This window comes from Psittacula echo (genome assembly GCF_963264785.1).
Source record: "Psittacula echo genome assembly, chromosome: 15".
Classification (NCBI taxonomy): Eukaryota; Metazoa; Chordata; class Aves; order Psittaciformes; family Psittacidae; genus Psittacula; species Psittacula echo.
Window position 1 is genome coordinate 2408646 of NC_137751.1, and position 23083 is coordinate 2431728.

Here is a 23083-nt window from a genome sequence, read left to right on the forward strand (position 1 = left end):
ACACATTTTCCTGAACACCTAGGCTTTGAGATTGTTTGCCAAATACTCCTGCTGCTCCTATAAGAACTCATGCAGAAGAGTAACGTTGCATTTACAGGTAGTGAACGGTGAAGTGCTGGTGGAATGAGGCAGCAATGCATAGTGTAGAAATCAGGTGAAAAGTAGAAAAATGAGTAATTACAGAGACTTACCTGTGTCAGGATTTCCCTAGTTGAGGCCCTTGCATAAATAACAGCTAAGAATAATTCTTTATATGAAATGTATTCAGTAAGTGGATACTTAAAAATGTTTTGGCCCCAGTCCTGCAAAGATTTATGCATACGCTTGACTTTGATAGCAGTGATTGTATGCGGAATGTTAATCCTATACTGAAATCTAAGTGAGCCTTTTCATACTCACTGATGACTATAAACAACGACCTCAGATAAAGTGTGATGCTCCAAAGGATAAACTCAACTGCAGATGAATTCATAAAGCAGTTGTTGGAATTTGATAATAAGAGTAGCACAGCCTTTTGTAAGAAAGTACAAAGATCCAAAGCTAATTCACCCCCAGCCTGCATACCAGCATGTTGTGACAGCTCGTCTTTAGGAACATTGTAAACTATGGTCTTCAGCCCTACTTTGAAAGTACTCAAAGGCCTACCTACTTGTCTATGAAATCATTTTAAGCAGCAGCTCATTTAGTACTATGTCTTGACAGCTGAGATGTCTTCAAGTGGGAACATTCTGTATTAATTTTTATTAGCAAACACAGCATGCAAATGGAAAGCAGCGTGATGCAGAGGGGCAGGGTACCAGCACATGTGCTCAGTTTCTGTGTTCACTTTCCAAAGTGTGACAGTTCCTCCTGACCTTGTTAAGTTGTTGGTAAGAGAAATACATTTAAACATTGTGAGGAATTTAATGGGAGATACAAATACTTAAGAAGAAGAATACAAGTGGTAATTGGTGATGTGTAATGTCAGTGGAGTTCCAAGCAGTGCACATGGGGCTGCATTTTGTATTTCTCCTTGTCGATTGAATGTGATGAATCATAAAACCCATAGAGATTAAGCTTCTAAATCAGATTCCTTGAGGCAGACGTGCTCTGGAATAATCTGAAATTTATGAGGTTCTCTTAGCTGCTGGCCAATGGAAAGGTTAAGTCTGAGGATTACAGGCTGTGGCCATGCTGATTTCATGCTTGTTTACTCCCAAATTACAGCCATATAGTCTTCAGAATGAAAGAAAACCAGCCTATATTATCCTGGGGCCAAATGCAATCAATTGCCAACAATGTCTTACAAACAGCTGTCACGGTTTATAGCAGTTTTCTGGTAACTTGTGTGCATATTGATTTAACACATTTCCTAGCCCTGCTAGGGAGGAAGGGTCTCCAGTGTGAACTGAATGGCACGATGCACTCATGCAGAATTACTCATGGATATTAATTTTTGAAGTATTTGAAGCCCAAGACCTGCAGTGAGTTCTGCCTGTGAGCACACGTCTATCAATGTGATTCAGAATGAAGGCATTAATTGGGTGTGACAAAGCAGAGTTGTGTCTGGACAAGCAGCAAACTAGATACAAACTCCAGTTCGTGAAGCAGAGATGACGTGGGAGGTCTGCGGTGTCTGCACCGAGCCTTGTTAGCTCCACACACACAGCAGGGTGCTGGGCACCCGCTACAGGACTGGAGCTGTGGTTTGCAACACCAAACTAAGGGGACTGTGGTGCACAAGTGACCAGAAGAGTGGGGACAACCCATGCAGTGCCACAATACCTCATCGTGAGGCTGTCTACTGCTTTTAAAGCCGTATGAAGTAAGTTGTTCACCACTCATTTAATGAGAGGCAATTAATTCTCATTGCTTATTGTCGATAACAAATGTGGCAAGCTCTGCCCTGAAGCAAGCATAGTTATTAATGCTGTTTAAACTATGAATAGATACAGATGATTAACCATGCCTCTGAAAGAACCAAGAAACACAAGCACACATTCTTTGATCACCAAGTCTGTACGAGCAACGGCACAGTAATGGGTTGGGAGAGATGTGAGAGAAGTTAATGCTATGATACTGCTGTAGACACTTTCTCCACATGTGCCTTGATAGCTGTTAGCTCAGTGGTTGGTAGGAACAAGAACACTGCATTTCATTTGGCTTTGGGGTGTGTTTAGAGGAGTAAGATCAAAGATGCATTGTACAGATCAAAGGTATGTTAAAAAAATCAGAAACTTTTATTTAGCTGGTACATAATTAGTACAAGTTTAAGGTATTTCAACTAGTACAAATAAAAGGGTTCAACTATAGCATGGCACTGACTTCAGGAATAATAGGAAAGCAGAGGACTGGGAAAACAAATTGGTTTGTCTTTGCTGCCATAATTCCACCATGTGATTTTGTGTCTGATGCCATTTATCCTTAACCTTGTTATTTGTTACGCATTCTTACCAAATTTCACTGTTTTTAAGGGTCAGCTCGGTAGCAGCCTTCCTTTCCAACCCATCTCTTTTAAAGTCCAATGTTACAACAAAGACCTCAGGCTGTATCCTATTTCAAAGCCTCTGTGTCCTAAAGAACAGGTATTTCTTCCAGGAGAGAAGGGCATGCAAATGAACGGCAGGAAGGGGCTGGCTGCTGTGCAGTGGTTTTGTAGGTAACAAGCAAGCTACATCTTCCAGCAACCGTGGGTAAAACCTACCTGAAATGTAATGGTACTTCTCAGGTGTAGTTCACCAGTGTGTACCCTGAGAATACAACATCTGTGGCATGTGTTAATGTGATCCAAACACACTCTGGGAGCGGAAGGGCAGAAGCGACACAGGAGCCTGCACACTGAATGCACCCTGGGTGCTCATCACGGCTTGGTGCCCTCGCCATGCCCTGATGGGAGGAACCACCCCTTGCTATAAACCGCAGCTTTCCATTTTGCTGAAGAAACCCATAAGCAGCAAACTGTGCAGCGATGTGGCTCTGCACAGTGTTTCTGTTAGAGGTGCTGCATGATGAGTTCAAGTAAATTAACTCCTCCACTAAAGATGTTTTTAATGCAGAAACAAGGGGAAAAAGAAATACTGCTCCCTAATTGCCTCCCCTGCATTTTCTTGTGAGGACTTTAGTATCTATATACATAAATAACAAGAACGAACAGATCAAGTGTAGTATTTAATAGCTCTACAAAGGCTATGGGGTTTTTTTGGCTGCCTAAGTTAAGCAGCTGGTTGCATTAGGGTGCTGCAGAAGCCAACAGCCTTAAGAGACCGTAAGCGCAACTAAAGCCTGCTTTACCTGGCATGTAATCAGGGCAGGGAGGTCTGGGGCTGCACTGTTATGCCTGGGCTGTGTCCGGATGCATTTTGGTCAGTTTACGCTCCCAGTCGGTCTGCACCTACGGCAAAACCAGCAGGGAGGCGCTTGCACACGCGGGCCTGGGCACCCTCCGGCCCTGTCCCACCAGAGATAGCGACGGGCTCCCACCACCAACACTTTGGGGTTCAACCCCACCCGCTCCCCTTCGCTCCTGCCGCCCGAAGCTCACGGGGCCCAGCTCCTTCCACCGCACCACGGGCACGGCGAGAGCCCAGGCACAGCGCCCCGCGTCCCGCCAGCCCCTCAGCGCCGCGCCCCGGGCCGGGAACGCGACGGCAGCGGCCGCCCCACAGCAGGGAGAGCCCCGAGGAGCGCCCGCCCCGGGCCAGGCCTCTAACGTGCACCCCCACCCCTACCTCAGCCTCCCGCCCGGCGCCCGAGGTCCTGCGGCGCCCCCGGACTGCGGTCTCTCGCGAGAGGAGGGCGGGGCGGCCCGGGGCCACCGCCTGTGGGGAGGGCTCGAGGAGGGGGAGAGGAAGGAGGCGGCTCTGTGAGGGAGCCCGGGGTGTCCGCCCGCCTGTCAGAGCGCCTGGGCCGCCGACTCGCGGAGGAGCCGGTAAAGGCCCGAGGGGGGCGAGGCGGCGGTGAGCCGCAGGGCAGGGTAACGGCACCGGCGGGGCTGAGGGGAAGGCGGGAGGAGAGAGAGGCCAGGAGCGGCCCGCCGGCTGCCTCCACGCCATCGCCGCCCCGGCTGGAGGCTGGGAGAGGACAGGGAGGGAAGGGCTGGGTCTGGCCGCCGCGTCGCCAGGGCTGCATCCCTTCGGCTCGCTCCTGTCCTCAGCCTGCACGAGAGAGGTGTCCGCGGGCGGTGCTGGGGAGCGGGAGGGCCCCGGGTCCCCTCCCCGTGGGTGCGGGCGCGGCCCGGCAGCGGGTGGCCCGGGGGCAGGGGTGGCTCCGCCTCGCAGGTGGAGGCGCCCCCTCGCCCCGCTGCTGCTCCTCGCCCTCCGCAGCCGCCGCGGGCCGGGACGGGGGTGGCGGAGAGCCGCGAGCCGTGCTCGGGGCTGGGTGGGTCCCCGCCGGCCTGTCTTGGGCCGGTGGCGGGCGGGGAGAGGGGAAACGGCCGGCAGCGCGGTGGGCTCCATCCCTCCGGCCTTCCTCCCCCGGCTGTGCCCAGCCGAGGGCCGGGTACGCTCCTCCCCGCCGTCCCCTCCCTTTCTTCCATGTTATGTCGCATTTCCCAGCCTCTCCACCTCTCCCGTTCCCGGTCCGTAGCCTTTTTGAGTCCCTTCCAAGGCCGAAGCGGCGGGCAGGCTGCGCGCCCGGGCGTGGGTTGGGCGGCGGGGCCGGCGCCCGGCGTGGTGAATCAGGCGATGGGGTAATGCAGGCTTGTTCCCGGGGTGGTGAAAGTGTGCCGGGGAAGCGCGGCGGGTATTTACCTCCGCGGGGTTTGGCTGCTCGCAGGCTGGAGCGGGGAGGAAGCGGCGGCGGCGGCAGCAGCAGCGATGGCGCGGCTGGTGGCGGTGTGCAGGGACGGGGAGGAGGAATTCCCTTTCGAGAAGAGGCAGATCCCCCTCTACATCGATGACACCCTCACGGTGAGTGCCTGCGGAGCGCGGGGTGTCCCCGCACCTCCCGCTCCCAACGTGTGCAGGCGGCGTGTTGCAATGCCCAGGCGAGGCCTTTCCTCTAGACAGGCCTCCCAGGCTCCTCCTTTGCTCCTGCAGCGTTAATCTTTGGGACTTTGCAACACTTCGGGTTAACAGCGTTTAATGTGGCAACTTTTTTATCTGATTCCCAGCTCCAAAAACATGCAAACCGCGTAATGAGAAAGTTATTGGTGTACTGGCGCCTGTGCAGAACTTGTTTTCAAGTGACAAGCGTGTCTCAGTGTCCAAGCCCAAACATGGAGCAAAGCCATTTTTCAGTTAATCAGGAAGGGAGCCATAGTAAGGTTAAACCCCAGGTTTACAACGAGGTAATGAATATGTCGTCAAATAGGCAAGAAAAGGCTAAAGGTGTTCTTGAAAGCTTTGGCTTCAAGTAAGGGTTATTGGGTCTGTAATAATGTATCTACAGTAACAAATCTGAGAGAGTTTCTGTCTCAGTGTGGTGCTGTGAATTTAAAAACATGGGGGGTTGCCATTTCCAGAAGATTCAGTGGAAAAAATTAGTGAAATGGAGCTTGGAGGCTCTCTAGTGTCTCTTCCTCATGTGTTTAGAGGTAGGCTCAGAAATTGCATCCTAGGTGAACACAGCAAATGGGGGGGAAAAATATGTGGCTAGCCTGTTGTTATTTGCTTTGATTCTTAGGGTGTGAAGAGGCTGGGTGGAAAATAAAATTGTACTTAGTGTAATTGGGTATCTTGATTTGTGCATTTGATTTCTGTTGCTGTCAGTGGCGTGACAGTAAATGCTGTTACTTTAAATAGTGTAAAATTTACGTGCTTTAAATTCCTGATCTCGTGGTTTAGCACAGGAGAATGCCTGACTTGCATCAGCTAACTCTGTCAACCTCCTAGTGTAATTTCTTCCACCTTCTAGAACAAAACAATTGAGTATCTTCAGAGAGTCTCTTAACCCTCCATCCCACTGTTAAGGATTATCTGTCTCAATCCCATCTGGTTTTGCTACGTTTGAAGGAAAGATCTTTGCAGTATTTTAGTTTTGATCGTTTTAAATGATGACGTATTATTAACATACCAAATATCATCAGTGGTTTTGACTTTACATGGTCTGTCAGCTCTGGTTAATTGTGCTTATACATTAGGCATAGTTTCCTCTTAAGTGGTCCAAAGCAATACCTAGCTCTCCTAGAGTGGTTGGTTACCTGGGAAACCCAGCGCTGTGTAAGAATAGTGTCATGGTTTAGTGCTGGACATGGCAGTGCTGGGGAAAAGGTTGGACTTGATGATCTTAAATGTCTTTTCCAACCTGGTTGATTCAATGATTGTGTGTAATTATTTTTTTTTGGGGGGGGGAGTGGGGAGGATGTCAGTCGTCGGTCACGCCTTGAAATTTGTTTGGCCCCTCCATTCCCAGGTAGTTTTAAGATCTTGGATTTCTCACTCTCTGCCCTCTTCCCTCAGACTCTCTAGTAAAAATCACTCATTAGATTGTGTCAAGTAGGCACCTTACCATGCTCTTGTTACCTTTGCTGTGTTTAATAGGTTGAGAGAGTAAAAATTCAGCTATACCAGGCGTCAGGTAGATGACTTCAGCTGACCTAAAATTCCATTTCTGGTTTAGCTCCAGCATTTAACACCAGGCCCAAACTTTGTGCAATTGCACCGTGTTGTTGCTGTCCTTCTACTTTTTATGCCAGAGGCAAACCATCCTCATGATTGGAGAGGTTCCTATAGCTCCAAATCAGATTTGTTTCCTTCTGGGTGAAGTGCAAGTCATCCTCAGCATGACTTATCTCAGGTCCTTTTTTTTTTTTCCCCTTGTTCATTCTGTTACTCTTATTACAAAGTACTGGGTTTTGTAGGTGGCTTCTGCAGGCTTTTATTAAATGAATTTGCAAAAGCAAGTGAATGAACTCTCACCTTCCACATCTCAGTTGTGTATAAGTTCTTTGAGAGCTCTTGTGAGACATGTAGTTGTCTTTGACACATAATTCTACATCTGCAGCATTACCTTTACTAAAGCGATGTTTAGGAACTGGTTTCTGTACACCACTTTTAAAACTCAGGTTTTAAAAATAATGGGATTGCTGGAAGACAGTGGGAATCTGGAAGACTTAATCTGTGCTTTAAGTCTGGAAACATGTATTGGTGATTATAAATTACTGAATGAACGACCTGTCATGCTCTGAAGTTTGTGACATTGCTTTGTAGTAGCATAGAAAGCTGTTTAGGTTCGTTGTGGTGCTGCTCTCTTGTATGAATTGCTCACTACCACACGTTTCTGTTTCTTATGGCTCAGCTAGAACTTCAAGGAGGTTTAAATATTTAACTCTTTTAATTTCTTAAGCAGCTTTTATGATTTCTAGAAGGCATTCCATTTGATGTAAGGAAGTTGTGAATGTACCATCGCTGGCAGTGTTCAAGGCCAGGTTGGAGGTGGTTGGAGCAGCCTGTTCTAATGGAAGGTATCCCGAACTCGATGAGCTTTAAGGTCCCTTCCAACACAAACCAGGTTGGGATTCTGTGTGGTGGTATAGGAATTTTTTCTTCCAGTTCAGGATGTGATGGTGGCAGATTTTTAACCACTTAATAAAATATCGTCAGACACATGAATTCATTTAGCCTTTGGGAATTTCACTCTGTTGTATAAATGCCTAAGGGTATTGTCTGATAATGGGAGATTGGGAGGGGGGAATATGCAGGTTGTGTCTTCTCTTTGTTATTAGCAGATAGGGTTTTTACTTTTGCATTAGCTTGTTCCCCACAGAAACATCAAATTATCAATGTAGGAAACCTGTAATTCTGCAGCAAATACTTAGGCAGGTCCTTGGTGTGTATCAGTCAGGAGCAAGGGAGACTGGAGAAAAGAGGCATGAGAGGTTAGCATTAACACTGGCTTTGGCAGTGTTCTGTGTAAAAATGAGGCAGCTGTGCTAATGCTCCAGTTTAGCACATGTGAGAGTGAAATATTGCCTTGCTTTCAGGCCTCAGAGAATAGGTGTTTATTTTGGAGCAATGTCTAGTGCCTGTAAAAGTAGATGTATGAGTTCTCTGGGGGCAGTGTCAGCAGTTATGGAGACAGCAGGGAATTGTATCTTTACTAGACAATTGAGGGAAGGTGTCCTGTTCATCCTTTTTCCTCCCTCCAACTTAATTTGGTGTTGATTGGTATTAGAGTTATTAACCAAAGTTGTTACTTTATCTTTCAGATTTTAAAGTGAACTTTCTTCATTGGTATTGATAAATTCTGTATTTCTTGGGTTGGACAGAGAAGATCAACTAAACCAATCTTTACACGTTTATCTAGTTGGCTTCATTTTAAATCATGCTTCTTCAGTTGGATTTGTGACTGAAGAGTATTAGAAATTGCCCTCTTTGTTGCATAGTAATTTGAAAAGAAATATGATGAATTACTTACAAGTAATCACATTGTTCTGAAGGCTTAATATTTTACTTGGAGCCTCTTGGGAGTTGCAGCTGCAGTCATGCAAAACAAAGTATCCCTTGGAGTACCTTCTCAGGTTAATATGGTTTTAAATTAGCCCTTGAAGGAGTGGACTCAGTCATTAAGCTGTTGTGACTGTTTCTTCATAGCTTTATAAACAGAGTTGGGCTGTTGGATCAGTTGGAATCTCACTGTGTTAAAGTACAGCATGTTTCTAAACTGAAATGGAGTCTCAAGTCATGTAGTAATGTAATATAAATGCTGATGCCTCCTTTAGCAGCTTTTGCTTTCTCTGTAACAGCTATTGAGGAGTTGCCATTTATAAACTGCCTCTAGAGCATTCTGTTAGCAAAAGTTACTTTGAAACATTCGCTGTCTTAAACTGATACTTTTCTCCTTTCCCAAGCTTCCAATAGTTAGGTGGGCAGAGTGGGCATTCAGCATGATTTCTGTCTTATTTCCTCCAAGAAACTAAAATAAATTAATGCTCTTTTGAACTTTTTTCTAAAAGCATTTTTTTCCCCTCTCTCTTTTATATAGATGGTGATGGAATTTCCTGATAATGTGCTAAACCTTGATGGACATCAGAATAACAGTGCACAGTTGAAACAGTTCATCCAGGTAAATATACCCTGCTGGGTTTTAAGGCCACGCATCAGGTCTTGCTTCCCTTAGACTCATGCTTTTGCTTCTCTAGAAGGCTGTCACTCCTGGAATGACTTAAAAGACACATCAGCACCTATATGCAGTTACATATTGGTACCAAATTACACTGAATGTGTTCGTTTTCTATGTTTTACAGCATTTATAGACTGTTGGCTGTGTCAGGAAGCAATTGCTGCCTATCTGTTAGAATAAGATGCCTGTAAAAGCAATGCATCTTCTGGTCGCTGCCAGTTTATACATAACGGAAACTACAGTTTCTAAATACATTTTGATTATTTTCTTTTTTCCTAAATGCTTTTGAGCTGCTTTTTCAAGTGGAAGTGTGAATTGCTTAGGACTGAGTTCTTATGATTAGTACCATACCAAGATAGAATTAATGTGCCAGTTTATAGATTATATATAGTTGAATAGGGAGAGACTGTCTGTCTCTCCTTACTGAAGAAGCCTTACTTACCCCTGAAGCCTTACTAAATAGAAACTTATCTGGCAACACTCTGGCAAGTAACTGGCACTGTAACACCTGTAGCAACTAAAAAATTGTGCCACTTGATATGCAGAGGAACAGGCCAGTTTGCTGATGTGCAGCTTGTACTTCTTCACTAGTGGTTTGATAGCAGCAGTTCAGATATATGCTGTATGTAAAGCATAGCTGTGTTGTGAAAATAGCGCATCCCTCCTGTTGCCGTGACTAGTCCTATTAATTACAGGAAAGAGGGTTATTCCAGAGTGATACCACTTGTCAGGTGACTTAATGTGCCTGCCTTTGGGAGCATAAACCTTAAATGTTATCTGATAATGGCTTTACTTTTCGTAACATGTGTTGCATAAAGTGAACTGAAAATATTTTCTGTTTTCAACTGATGTATTTGCACGCTCCATGGGATTGATTAGTTTCACTATGTAGAATGTCCTTTCTTAGAAGTTGTGACAAGTCATTTCTCCATTAGGAGGGTTTAAGTGGTGTGATATGACAGTGATACCGAAAATACTATTGTGGCAACATTCCCTGTGCGGATACAACTGTGCTTACAAAGCTGTGCTTTGTAGAACTGGGGAAAATGATGCTCACAATTAATACACTGACAGGACTCTGCTTTTACAGATGATGTTGGAAAGTGCCGGCAGTGCTGATATTCTAAGTGTAGATGTGTGTGAGGAAGGGACTCTCTTCTGCACAGCTGTGCTAGTGGCAGTTCAGTGTTGATGAAGTCCAAGCCAGTAATTTAGCAGAAGAAGGAGTAGAAGGGTATGTGCTTTGTGTATGTGTGTGTGTGTGTGTGCCTGAATGTGTTTGACAGAGGAACAAGGAGAACCTCCTGAAATTGTTTATTGATGTAAGAAACATTGAAGGTGTTCTCTTTAATGTTCTGTTACAAGCACACATTGAATGTTCACTAGCAAAGTAAACTGTTTCACCCTGAATAGTAAGTGATATGTGCTGGCTTTTAATTTCGGATGTCGGAATTATACCAGGAAATGGCATTTAGCCTTGAAGGAAAAATATTGCAAAGTTGTCTTGTCTGAACAGAATAAGCTTGTTGTAAATGAGGTTTCCATATATGCCAATGAGCATCCAGGAGTTTACTTTCTATGCAGAGTTGTTTGTGAGACCCTTTACTAACACATCTGTGCTGAGGTGGGGAAAAAAAGAGCTTCCTGAGAGGGACTGGGAATGTTCAATTTGTTTGGAAGCAGCATTTGCTGATATGAGACATAGAAGGAGGAAATAAGAGCAGAAAAATATTAGCTTCCTTGCAGAGGGTAGATGGTAAGACTTGAAGCTGAATTGCTTCTATGCTATTAGGAAGCGTGGTTTTATTCATACCGTAAGTATCTTAAATGTCTACAGTAAGACAGTGACCTGAAATTGAGCACTGCAGACAGCTTCCACAAGTGTATTTTGGTACGGAAAGGTTGTTGAAAAGGAAGAAATCTTAAACTTCCTGAACTGTTCCTTTTGGTTTTAATGATTTGATTTCTTGTTCTCTTTTAGAGGCATAGCATGCTTAAACAGCAGGATCTGAACATTGCCATGATGGTGACATCGCGTGAAGTGCTGAGCGCACTCTCTCAGCTGGTCCCATGTGTTGGCTGCCGTCGCAGTGTGGAACGTCTGTTTTCTCAGCTTGTTGAGTCTGGAAATCCAGCACTTGAGCCCCTGACAGTAGGGCCAAAAGGGGTTCTGTCTGTAACTCGAAGCTGTATGACTGATGCAAAGAAGCTGTATACACTGTTCTATGTACATGGGTAGGTGTCTTAGAAATGCCCAGATTATTTGTACTTGGGGAAGAGCAAAGCTAGCTTCTGTGCATTTGACTTTATAGCTGCCTTGGTGATACTAAAATGTCACAAGTTTAGATCTTCTAGTACATACTTGCCTTTTAGAGCCATTTTAAACTAGTTATCACCTAAACTGGGAAAAACCAAACCCAACTAATCTGTCATATCAGTTGAGATGCCATGATTGCAGTTGAAAGATACTGATATTAAAAAGTTCAGTTATCAATCTGAAAAAGGTGCTGTGGGTTTTTCATGATCTCTGGAAGAAGAGGGTTTCTTCACCCTGCTACTTTAAAACTATTAACTAACACCTGGCCTTAAAAAACTTCTTGAGTATAAAGGTAACACTGAGAAAGTGAAACCTTCTGGGTTTGGCTACCACAATAAATAGCCTTGATGTCATTTGTTTCTCAGCTGTCAGCAGACCGAACAGTGACTGCTCACCACAGTGTGCCTTGGCCTTCCAGCTGGCTTCAGGTCATTCTTCTTTCTGCAGTTAGCAGGCCAGTGAGAAGTAGGAAAAGTTAATGCAGAGCTGGGGCTGTCAAGATTTGGAGGGTGAGGTAGTGTAACTTAATAAAGTGGTCATAGTGGTTCCCCACACTTCTGAAATAGGCATCATTGCTCGAAGTCTGTTACTTAAAGTTATGCAATAGCTTTTAGATGTGGGTTCTCTTTATCTTGCTTGCTAGAATTTGTCTGGAAAATCGTTGTGTGCTGCAGGATTGTGTGTCAGAACAAGTTAAAATGGGGGACAGGAGGAAGCTTTAGATGCAATTCATTAGTATGCTTGTTTCTGGTACATGAGCTGAATTAATCCCTTTAAAATTTCTCTGGATAACCACGTTTTCAGAATATTAATTTACATTTTTTTCCATAGGTCCAAACTGAATGATATGATTGATGCAATTCCCAAAAGTAAGAAGAACAAGAGATGTCAGTTGCACTCCCTGGACACACACAAACCAAAACCTTTGGGGTAAGTTCCTTTAACGCCCACAGTTCCAATGAAAATATGTTAAGAAACCAGACTGTTGTTAGTACCTTATGTGTAAGCATTGTGATAAAATTCTTATGCTGTTATCTGTTTCCCAGAGTAGTAATCTCTAGACTATTTGGTGTTTATAGCTGACTCAGATAGTTGTGGGGGAGAGAAACAGAAGCACCCTGAAGTTCTGGGCAGTCTGTGTTGCAGGGCATGAGCCTTTCTCCATAGGCTTTGTAAAAGGGTAGTTAACCCTTTCCTGTGCAGTAAGAGTGACAGTATTGTCAGTGAGATGTTTAATTCTTTCCTCGCTCATGCTTTGACTGGACAAAACCAGTGCTATGAGCTCTTCTGTCCTCCCAAAATAAGCTCTGTGGTTGTTCCTCAGTGTGAGAGTTGTCCCTCTGCCCTTTGTCAGACCTACTGAAGGCAACTGGTGATGCTTTCGTATCAAATTTGAGGCTGCAATAAGAAATGAGCTGTTTCCCAAGACTTGCTTGTTGGTTCCGGTTGTTTCATTTTTGCCTCTTTGCTTTTGGGCCTGTTTTGTTTGGGATTTTTGGGGTTTTGGTATAAAAATATCCATGTTTCTTTTCAAAACCAGGTGTCAAAATGCAGGTTGGCCATTACGAACCAGTGCTTTCTGATGTGTTTTTCATATCTGTCTGACATAACTTGGACTATAGCCTGCTCAGGGCATGGATGGCTTCTGCACAGTGTAACCAATGTGTAACCAATGCTCTTGAAAGGCAAACTGGTTTTTATTGCTCTACACCTCAGTGGTTGATCAGCATTTTTTCTCACACTGCAGTGAAAGGGTACATGCTAAATGAATAAACATCTTGCTGGGGGGTTATTTAAAATGCCTTGCACAACTGTTAATAAAGGCCTTTATTGTGGTGGGGCTGCAGGGTTGAAACTAAACTCTATTTTCTGAAAATACGACAGCATGTTTTGAATGCACCAGTGAAAAAGATGTATATATACCTCTGTGTCTTGAAGCTGAAATAGTTTATTCCAGCTGGCTAACCAGAAAAACACTCCCTGCAAATCTGTTGTGGATTTTGGGGCATTTTCTTGTTTGGGGGTGTTTATTATTATTTTTGTCATGACCAATAAATTGGACTGCTGTGCTTAGCTGAAGTGTCCACAATCTGGTTTAGTTGGTTGTGTTCTCGTTCTGGTTAAGCACACAGCCTGTGAAAGTTTGATCATGGTTTTCAGTTACAGGATGTATGTTTTTCTATGCAGACTTGAGTCACTTTGGGTTTAGGTAAATCCCCTGAGCTGGTAGGCATGTGGAATTTGACACTTGCTTTTCACTTGGGCTGCTTGAGGACAGTGGTAGCTAATCATTATCTCCATTTTTTATTTGGGTTACAGGCTTTTCATACAATTAGTTTAAAGCTTATGTTACACGAGCAAAAGGTCATAAGAGTTATAGGGTTATGTTAACATAAAGCAAATCCAAAGCATTATGAAAGTGTTATTTTTTTCTTTACTTTTGTTTTTAATAAGATTAATCTTTTCTGTGTAAGAACATGTATTGTGGAACCTGCAGTGACCATTCTGGCAGAGGAGAACAATTCTGAAATTGAATGAATAGAGAGGAAAATGCTGCCTTTGTTTCCTCAATTCAGGCTGGAATAAATCCCCTTAGTATTCTGAATGCTGGCAGGTTAATAGGGAATATATGGAAGAGCAGTATTTAGTACACTGCAAGTAAAGCCTTCTGCTTTATCTGATAACATAGCTTGTGCACAATCAGTGTAGTTTGTTAAAGAAGCACAGCTTGCACTCTGCTTGCTCAGTCCATAGCCATTTATTATGCTACAGAAGTGATCAGGGTGAATCAGTACTGCTGTTTCTCCAGATAAATGTGCTGCCTTGAGTGGAAGCAGGTATGCTAGCAGCCTAGATACAGAGGCATCAAATAGAACTGTTCTACAGAGCAAATGCTATTTATCAATTTAGAGCTGCTTATTGCAAGAAACCTCTTCAGCTGAGTTGCATCTCTTGGGCATTTTGTACACACAGAAGAGGCTTTGAGTTGTAATTGTGTTGCTTAATTGGGCAAGTTACATAACTGTCTAATACCACTTGAGTTACTTGATGTCCTCGCTTTGTGTGCCTGGTTTATGGCTACTGGGGTCCATTTGAGGCTAAGGAGCATTTTAACCTCTCATAAAATGCAAGCCATATGATGTGGCAGCCTAGATAATAGCACACACAAATACTCTTGAGGAGCTAATTATTAAATGGGAGTGCTTCTTCCCCTGTTTTCCTGCTCTGTTGTACCCATACATGAGCTTAAACAGAACTAACTGTTCTGATAAAATGTCAAGTGTAGGTAAGCATGACTGCTATTTACAGTTTGTTCTTTGCTCTATACGTGTACTTTTAGCATATCCAGACTTAGGGTTTGGGGGGTTTTTAATGAATTTTGGAAATGAAATGTAGTGTGTTCTATGGGTTCTGACGGTGGTAGATGTGTGGAAATCTAGGGGGTTTCTTTTGCTTTTTATTTCATGGTTTTGATTTGGTTTAGTAAGTTCTCATATGAAATTTAATCCTCTGGAAGTGTTAAAAGTTGTTGATGTTGGTACTTAAGGTACATGCTTGTACTTAAGGTAATGTAGACAATATCCTGAAGAAATGCTGCTGGCTTTCAGCCGTGACTTTCTAAAGTCCTCATGAATCTTGGTTTCTAAACACAAACAGCACAATTTGTATCTCACGTCTGACCCTGACTTCACTGGAGGCTAAGGCTCAACCTGTAAAGGATTCAAAGTAAATTAAGGACCATGCATTTTCGTAGCATTTGTTTAGGAAAAACAAGTAGTGCACAATATATATATAGTATAGGTTTTAAAATGGTTTTTTAATGCTGTGTGACACTGAAGGGAGCTGTAGCACACTCGATACACAGAAATTCAGTGCAGATAAGGAAAATAGAGAAGACAGGAGGAAGGAGGAGAGCAAGTGTAGCATCATTTGCCACTGTGAATCTTTCCAGGGAGCAGTCAGGTAAACTAACCATGCTTTATTTTGCTTCTTTTCTAAACCCCTCCCAGGGTGATGAACAGTCTTTTGTTTCTTATGATCTTTTGCAGGGGTTGTTGGATGGATGTGTGGGAGCTCATGTCCCAAGAATGCAGGGATGAAGTAGTTTTAATTGACTCTAGTTGTCTTTTAGAAACATTAGAAACCTATCTACGAAAACACAGGTATGTTAAAAGAACAAAGACACCCCTTCATTTTGAGGAATACATGCTGTGTTGTTTTGTGAGTCAAAATGTATGCGGAGTTCACTCAGTGGTTAAAAGAATAAAGGATTCTTCTGATATCTTCCTAAAACTTAAGATCTAAGCTTCATGGTGATGGGGAACTTTGGCAGATTGGATTGTAACAGACTAAGATTGTGAAATATTCTTTGTGTTTTACCAATTGTTCCGGGTTATGGTAATGCAGAGAGCTCAGGTGAAGTCATAGCTGCTTGTCTTAATACCTGTTTTGTTAGGATTAAGTTGATGTACCATTTGATGTATTAAAGCTGTCTATATTCTTTCACTCTTTCACAAGTAGCCTACTGTGTCTGGGACATCTCATTTAGGCTTTCGGGGAGTATGTGCAAATTCAAACTAATATGAGCTAAACTAATAGAAGCAGATTTTAGGCTTGGTGTTGCTCTTAAATCACTGTTTTAAAACAGTTATTTATGACTTAGTACTGTTAGTACTATTAGGTCTCTCTTGCAAGGTAAAAATAGGCCACTAAATCATTGTTGCACATGTTATGGGAGCTACCATGCTTTATTTTCCAGTAGTCTCAAGGTTCTGATACCACCAGTGGGACCACAGATGGGCGCGGGGGTGGTGGTGGTGTGGAAATAACACTTTGGAAACAAAATAGCTTTAATCTCCTGTGACATTAAACATGGTGCTGGCAGCATTCCTGATGCTAACCTGCAATAACATTACTGTTTTCTTTTCTTTCACCACAGAAACTAGCCAGTTATCCTAGTTCTATCAAACATCAAAGTATGTTTTGACTTAGTGTTGTCAAGTGAGTGGACAAACTAGGAAAGGGAAAAACACCATCCAGAGATGGCATGAAGAGCCAGCTTTTCAAGCTGAAAGCTGAAATGTGAGCAGCTTGTCTGACTTGCATTGTTAAATTAATACAGCCAGAGGTTTTGTAGCTTCTTGAAGATGACTCCTGCTATAAAATAGAAGGAGCTGAATTTGGTTGTAATTTAATTGTAACAGGCTTCATAACTATGCTCTTGGCACATTAGTTATCTGAGCTATGTTTAAATTGAAACCTTGTTTGGCTATCTGTGCAGTTATCTAGTAATTCAAAATATGTTTAAAAGTGCTTGTAGTGGGAACATCACTCACAAAGGGCAGGCAACAGAGGAATTTTCTTTCTTTCTTATTGCTTATCACTCGAGTATACTTTAAATAATTGCCATAAAGTAACATAGAGTGTGTTACTTGAGAGGAATTTTGTCCTGGCTTATACTAATGATCCAGTTTGTTCGTTATTAGTTTTCTGATCTTTAAACAAGTAGATTTGCATATCCATCTAGGAATTTCTTCATATTAACAGTTAGCCTGATTTATACCTTGCAGCATGAAAGTTGATATCCAGACTTGTAATATATGATAGGTAGTATAATACGTACAGTAAACTTACAGTGGCTTACAGCAAAAGTCTTACTATTTTACCTTTTGAAGTAACATAAACCTTACGTGACCTAGTTTAAATATAGCATGCACTATTAAATAGCTCTGTATGTTATAACTTAGGCTTATCTGCACTTCGCTAAGTATATTGTAACTTACTCTGCTTGAATAAGAACTCAGTCCCGGTCTGTTCTGTTCCAACACAGGTTTTGCACTGACTGCAAAAACAAAGTCCTTCGGGCATACAACATTCTCATTGGCGAGCTGGACTGCAGCAAGGAGAAGGGCTACTGTGCTGCACTGTACGAGGGCCTGCGCTGCTGTCCCCACGAGCGCCACATCCACGTGTGCTGTGAGACAGATTTCATTGCACACCTCTTGGGCCGGGCCGAACCCGAGTTCGCAGGAGGGTATGAGTATGTAATTTGCTAGAGTGGGCTATCTAGCGCTTTGCTTCTTTATTTTATTACTGACTGTATTTTGCAAAAGTGGTTTATTGCCTCCTTGCTGCAGAATAATGTAAATGTTTGTGTTGAATATTCATGGTAAAGCAGATTTTCAAGGTAGCGCTTCAGTGTAGCAAAGATTTCATACGTGCTTTTGACTTTACAGTGCATTTAACTCTGAAGGCAAGCCTGAAAGAAATTGCCAGATGTGTTCTAGTTGATGCGTTCACTCACAGGACTGCCTGCTTTTCCATTGAGGTGTTCAAAATACGCGAAATAGAAAGAGATCCTTGGTTGGCAGTTTTACCAAATGCCAAATGTTCTATTTAGTTTTGTCACCACTTGTAGCAATTTCTGAACCTGTTTTAGCATCTTAAACTCTTACAATGAAAAAGATTAATTCTGAGCTCAATTAAAGCTCAGTCATAGCTGTTTAATGAGGATGGTAAATCCTTCCATAATGGTTTTTCCTTAATAGAGTACAGATTAATGCTGAAATGTTTTTACTTGGCGGTAAGTAGCATATAAACTTCTCTGTGTGTTTATTCAGCTTCAGTTAACTGACACATAAATGTGTAGGAAGGTGAAATATTTGCTATAAACTAAATACAGATTGCATTAAACGAGAGAGTGGCTGCATCTCTGGCATTAAAACTCTGCTGATCCCTGTTATTAAAAGTGAGCAAAGACTGCTAGGGCACTGCCTTCTGAAGTCACAGGTGGGAAGGCATAGTGCAGCTTAACAGCCCTGTGCACAGATTAACCTGTGAGGAATGCTGTGATGGTTTTGACCTGGTCCTTTCTATTTTGCATCTGCATGCAGCACAGCAGAACTCGGTTTAAAAAGCTGTTCATGCAAACATTATCTTTAGTTGAACATCAAGAAAATACGTCATTGAGCTGCTTTGATCTCTTGGTAGACTTCCAGCTCCTTTAACAATACTGTACTTTGGTTCAACTCTTCCTGTAGACGAAGAGAAAGGCATGCTAAGACAATAGACATAGCCCAAGAAGAAGTGTTGACTTGCCTGGGTATTCATCTTTATGAAAGATTACACCGAATCTGGCAGAAGTTGCGGGCTGAGGAGCAAACGTGGCAGATGCTTTTTTACCTGGGTGTCGATGCTTTACGCAAAAGCTTTGAGGTAAACCCCAAGTTTTATCTAACCTCAATTGCTGTAGGAACTGTGTGCATCTCACTAAAATGATTTTTCTGCTTTCTGCTAACATTGGGCTGGAAGGAGCTTCAAGGGTGTTGCATTCAATCCCTGGCTCACAGCAGGCAACAGTTGTGTAACATCAATGCATAGCACAACTGAGTTGCATTGCAACGTGAAGTCTACTGAAACACAAAAGACTGAGGCTTGCTTGTACTTAACAGCGCACTGTAATGTGCAGCTTGGAATCTTCACAGTGAAGGTTTTTCTACCTGATAGCATTTAAAAGTAGCTCTGGCCACAACAGGTTTGGCTTATTAGTAAACATGGAGGATGTGCTTTTGGATTGCAGACACAACTGCTAACTCTTGTGTTCAGTGTGTTCCAAATGCAGTCTGTAATCCTCTGGGGATCTTGAATTCCATGCAGTTCCTTCAGCATGTGCCAGTAGTACACATCCCCTTTGGTATGGCATATGTTTGTCTTCCATTCTTAATGATTGTTCTCTCTAAAAATGGCTAAAACATCAGAGGAGGAGGAAAAAGATCAGTTTGGGAAAGGTCATAGTGGAACCCTCGTCTCGTCTCGCTCTTGGCGGTTTTTACGAGTAATTTTTCTAAGACTTCCAGTGCTGTGGCAGTGGCATTGCCTGGGTAGGAGTGGGTGCACTGTGGCATTCCTGCCAGGTTTTGTCTTGGTGTTCTTTTTAATTGAGAAAAGTGTGGTGTTGAAAATTCATTGGCATTGTAACATTCAGGTAGATACACTGGTGTGTGACGTTGGTAATGGACTTGAAATGCAAAACTGTTCCATCTCTATGTATAGGGTCCTTTTCTGAGGTGAGTGGGATTGGCGATGTCTCCTTTTGGCTTAAGGAGTTCTCAGAGTGATCTGGGAAAGAAAAGGGAATGTGTTTTTACCTCTGTAGGAGCATTGGTCCAGAATAGCTGACTGGTTTAACTGTGTCCTTGTAACTTTGTATGTGGATAGGCCATTATGATACTTGCTCTGAACTTAATGTTAAAAAACATATTTAGATACTTGGTACATCTTGAGATACATTTAGACTGCCTAGAAAAATCTGCTACATTTTTCACTGATTATCCTAGACAAAGAGCCGCAGGAATTCTGTAGCAGTAGTTCTAATGTGCCTTTTTGTGTTAAATAATCAGAGTGAACAGTAAACATGGGAAACAGATCCAAAAATGCATTCAAACCCACAACTTCTCACTGAAAATTGCAAATCTGGGCCATAAGTTAGACACAGCGCTCCCCAAATATATGGATCTCCTCCAGCACTCTAAAGGTAGTGCCTAAATCCGGATAGGCATTTTTCTGTGAGGGTCAATAGTGGTGACTTTATAAGTACTTCCCAGCTATTTTCCTGGTTTATAATGTAAAAGCCTGAATTGTGTTAACATCTATAACTAGATCTAACCTCTTACAAACAGATGGCTGTGGAAAAAGTGCAAGGTATTAGTCGACTGGAACAGCTCTGTGAAGAGTTTTCAGAAGAAGAAAGGGTGCGAGAGCTGAAACAAGAGAAGAAGCGCCAAAAACGGAAGAACCGACGGAAAAACAAGTGTGTGTGTGAGATCCCTGCTCCTTCGCAGGCACCAGAGGAGAAGGAGGTAAATCAAGCAAAGGTAAACACTGATAGCTAAATAACTGCACTTCTAATTTGGAGCATCATTCATCAGCTCACTGTTTTCAGTTAGAATTCTTGAGGGGTTTTACTGTATCTGGGAACTAGCATTTGCTCACTAGAGGAATTGAATACTTTTCCGGATTAGTACAGCCTTTTTGTAAAGCAGTTGCCTGGAACTCCTTAGCTTCGGGTTGTTTTTAAATCCTGAATCTCCAAGGATTCAGGTTATCCTAGACTATTTTTTCAGCTCTCATTTCTTAAAGATCACTTGGAGCATGGGAATTCAAATGCTGGTTGCAGACAATCTGCATTGAATTGTTGGAGAGGGGGAAGCTTTGAGTAACTTACACTGCATAAATGCAGTTATTATTCTGGATCTCCTGACTGAACTTATTCATGTTATTGTGGGGAAAGTAGTTGGTTGTTGGGGTGGTTTTAGTTGTTTAGTACTTGTGAAGAACTACAAGCAATGCTGTGGCTGTTACCAGTCAGTGTCAGTTGTTTTCTCTTGTGTAAGAGTATCCTCTGTGAAGATGTTGGCTGAGCTCCTTTCAGTACTTGCAAGTAACTTTTGCTTTTGTTTCAAGGAGAATTCGAACTTCACAGAAAGCAGTTGCAAAGCCTGTGGTAGCACTGAAGAAGCTAACAATTGTGTAGAAGTAATTGTTACTAATGAAAGCACTTCTTGCACCTGTCCTAGTAGTGGAACCCTATTAAGTTCACCTAAAATTAAGAAAGGTATGTTAAATATCATTGCTTTGCATTGTACAAACAGTGACTATTTCTGGGCTGAGCAGCACTCAGCTATTTTTATAAATCACTTCTTTTAAAGAATTCTTTTCATGTTAGAGGTATAACTAAAGAATATGCAACAGCTCCTCTACATCACTGTGACTTTTCATCTCAGGTTTATCTCCACATTGTAATGGCAGTGATTGTGGCTATTCATCTAGCATGGAGGGCAGTGAAACAGGATCTCGAGAGGGGTCAGATGTGGCCTGCACTGAAGGCATTTGCAACCATGATGAAAACGGTAGGTTTGGTATGAATATAACATCAGTTTGGTATCCACTAAACTTAAGTATCTGAAGTGAAAATGGCCTTGTCTTTTGCAGGAGATGATTCATGTGTCCATCGCTGTGAAGACAAAGAGGAGGATGGAGATAGCTGCGTGGAATGTTGGGCTAATTCAGAAGAGAGTAACACAAAAGGCAAAAACAAAAAGAAGAAAAAGAAAAGTAAAACCTTGAAGTGTGAGAATGAACATGTAAGGAGCACAACTATTCCAGAGTGCTCATTTAAATGCATGTGTTTTAAAGTAGTTACAAAAGTATTTCAGATTTCAGTTGTGACTAATGCTGTAAGTGGGGTAACAAGGATCTGCCGCTACCTCTCCATCTGTGTTTTGAAATCAAGATCCTTCCTACAATAGGTTGGGTTAGAAGGAGTCTCTCCTCTCGTGTTGCTAAGCATGTCCACTTCTGTGTGCACTCAAGAATTGACGTGCCATTCCCTCCTCCTCGCTAGGCACACACATGTAAAAATATATATCCATGTTCTCTTTCTGAACTTCCTCCTTTCCTCTTTCTCTCTGCTTCCATCTGAAACTTGAATGATTCAGGTTGAACGCTGCTGGTTCTTCATTACAGGCTCTTTTCAATTCTAGATTCAGAAGCTTGGAAGCTGTATGGCAGATCCAGGTAACAGAGAGACCTCAGGAAATCTCATGCACACAGAGTTTCATCGCGACAAGACCAAAGACACACATGCTGAAAGCTGCTGTAGCTCAGAAAAAAGTGGGCAGCAGTTGCCTTGGTTTGAGCATATGAAAAACGTGTCACAGTTTGCAGAACCTACAGACATGTCACTTGTTCCTGATACTGGAAAAGGTGCCAAAAGCTTAGTGGAACTCCTTGTAAGTAACCACTTCCTTTGAATTCTAGGTTGTAGCATACTGCTTTAAACCCTCGGGATTGAGGATGGGGTTTAGAAGGGAAACCTCACTGAAGAACTGCTACAAGAGAGAACGTATATGAACTGAAGATTCTGGTGCTTTGTTTGCTTTTGCATGTTCTCTGTAAAGTATGTAACTCAGGCGCTTTGGAGAGGAGGAGAAATTGCCTGTCACTGGAATGCAGAACTTGTATTATAACTACTCATTAGCAAGGATTGCGTTACTCCATAAAATGAAATGTGCTTTATTGCTGCCTTCATGCCTCAAATATTACTTTCCCACTCCATGCTCCTTGGACAGCTTCTTCTTGCTCCTTTCTTCTTCCTTTTTTCCATTGCTTGGTTTGAATTTAATGCTCTTTCAATGGGAATGTGCTAAGACTCTGGAACGTGTTCTGGTTCTTCATGACTCTTACCACAATCATGGCGTGTCAATCAGGTGGCTGGAGTAGCCAGCTATGGCTTGTGGTGTCATGGCAGGAAGGCTGAACCTTCCTTCATCAGGGAACTGTAGACCTTGAGTACAATTGCAAGAGGTGAGCTGCAAGGGAAGGGTGATGCTCGAGTTCTTAAATGTCTGCTTTCCTTTGCAGGATGAGTCTGAATGCACTTCTGATGAGGAAATCTTCATCTCACAAGATGAGATCCAGTCCTTTATGGCAAACAACAAGTCTTTTTACAGCAATAGAGAACAATACCGACAGCATCTGAAGGAGAAATTTAATAAGTACTGCCGCTTAAATGATCACAAGGGGCCCATTTGTAACAGTTGGTTGACAACGGCTGGAGCGAACTAAAGCCAATAAAGTAGCTCTGTCTTTCACTGAAACTCTTGATGACTACTGCGTCTTCTCTTTCAAAAACTTAATTTAGTGACTTATGGCAAATTTTATCTTAAA

General features: G+C 42.8%; 1 protein-coding gene and 1 long non-coding RNA gene across 7 annotated transcripts; one reads left to right on the forward strand and one right to left on the reverse strand.

The window, feature by feature from the left end:
* Positions 1-2196: 2196 nt before the first annotated feature.
* Positions 2197-4840, reverse strand: LOC308227431. Its single transcript, XR_013958067.1, has 2 exons — positions 4728-4840; positions 2197-3370 (listed from the first exon to the last, which is right to left on the reverse strand). It is a non-coding gene; the product is annotated as an uncharacterized lncRNA (long non-coding RNA).
* On the forward strand, positions 3814-23013 carry GGNBP2 (gametogenetin binding protein 2). 6 transcript variants are annotated; one of them, XM_080630001.1, is made up of 14 exons: positions 3814-3907; positions 4753-4886; positions 8902-8982; positions 11021-11274; positions 12188-12286; positions 15406-15519; positions 17187-17396; positions 18397-18571; positions 20035-20229; positions 20819-20969; positions 21139-21264; positions 21347-21498; positions 21898-22146; positions 22778-23013. In XM_080630001.1, the coding sequence occupies exons 2-14, from the start codon at positions 4794-4796 to the stop codon at positions 22979-22981; spliced, it is 2103 nt and encodes a 700-aa protein (XP_080486127.1). In that variant the 5' UTR covers positions 3814-3907; positions 4753-4793; the 3' UTR covers positions 22982-23013. The 6 variants fall into 6 exon arrangements, with proteins under 6 accessions (XP_080486127.1, XP_080486130.1, XP_080486129.1 ...); XM_080630004.1 differs by having other exon boundaries at positions 20035-20214; XM_080630003.1 differs by having other exon boundaries at positions 17187-17390.
* The last annotated feature ends 70 nt before the right edge of the window (positions 23014-23083 follow it).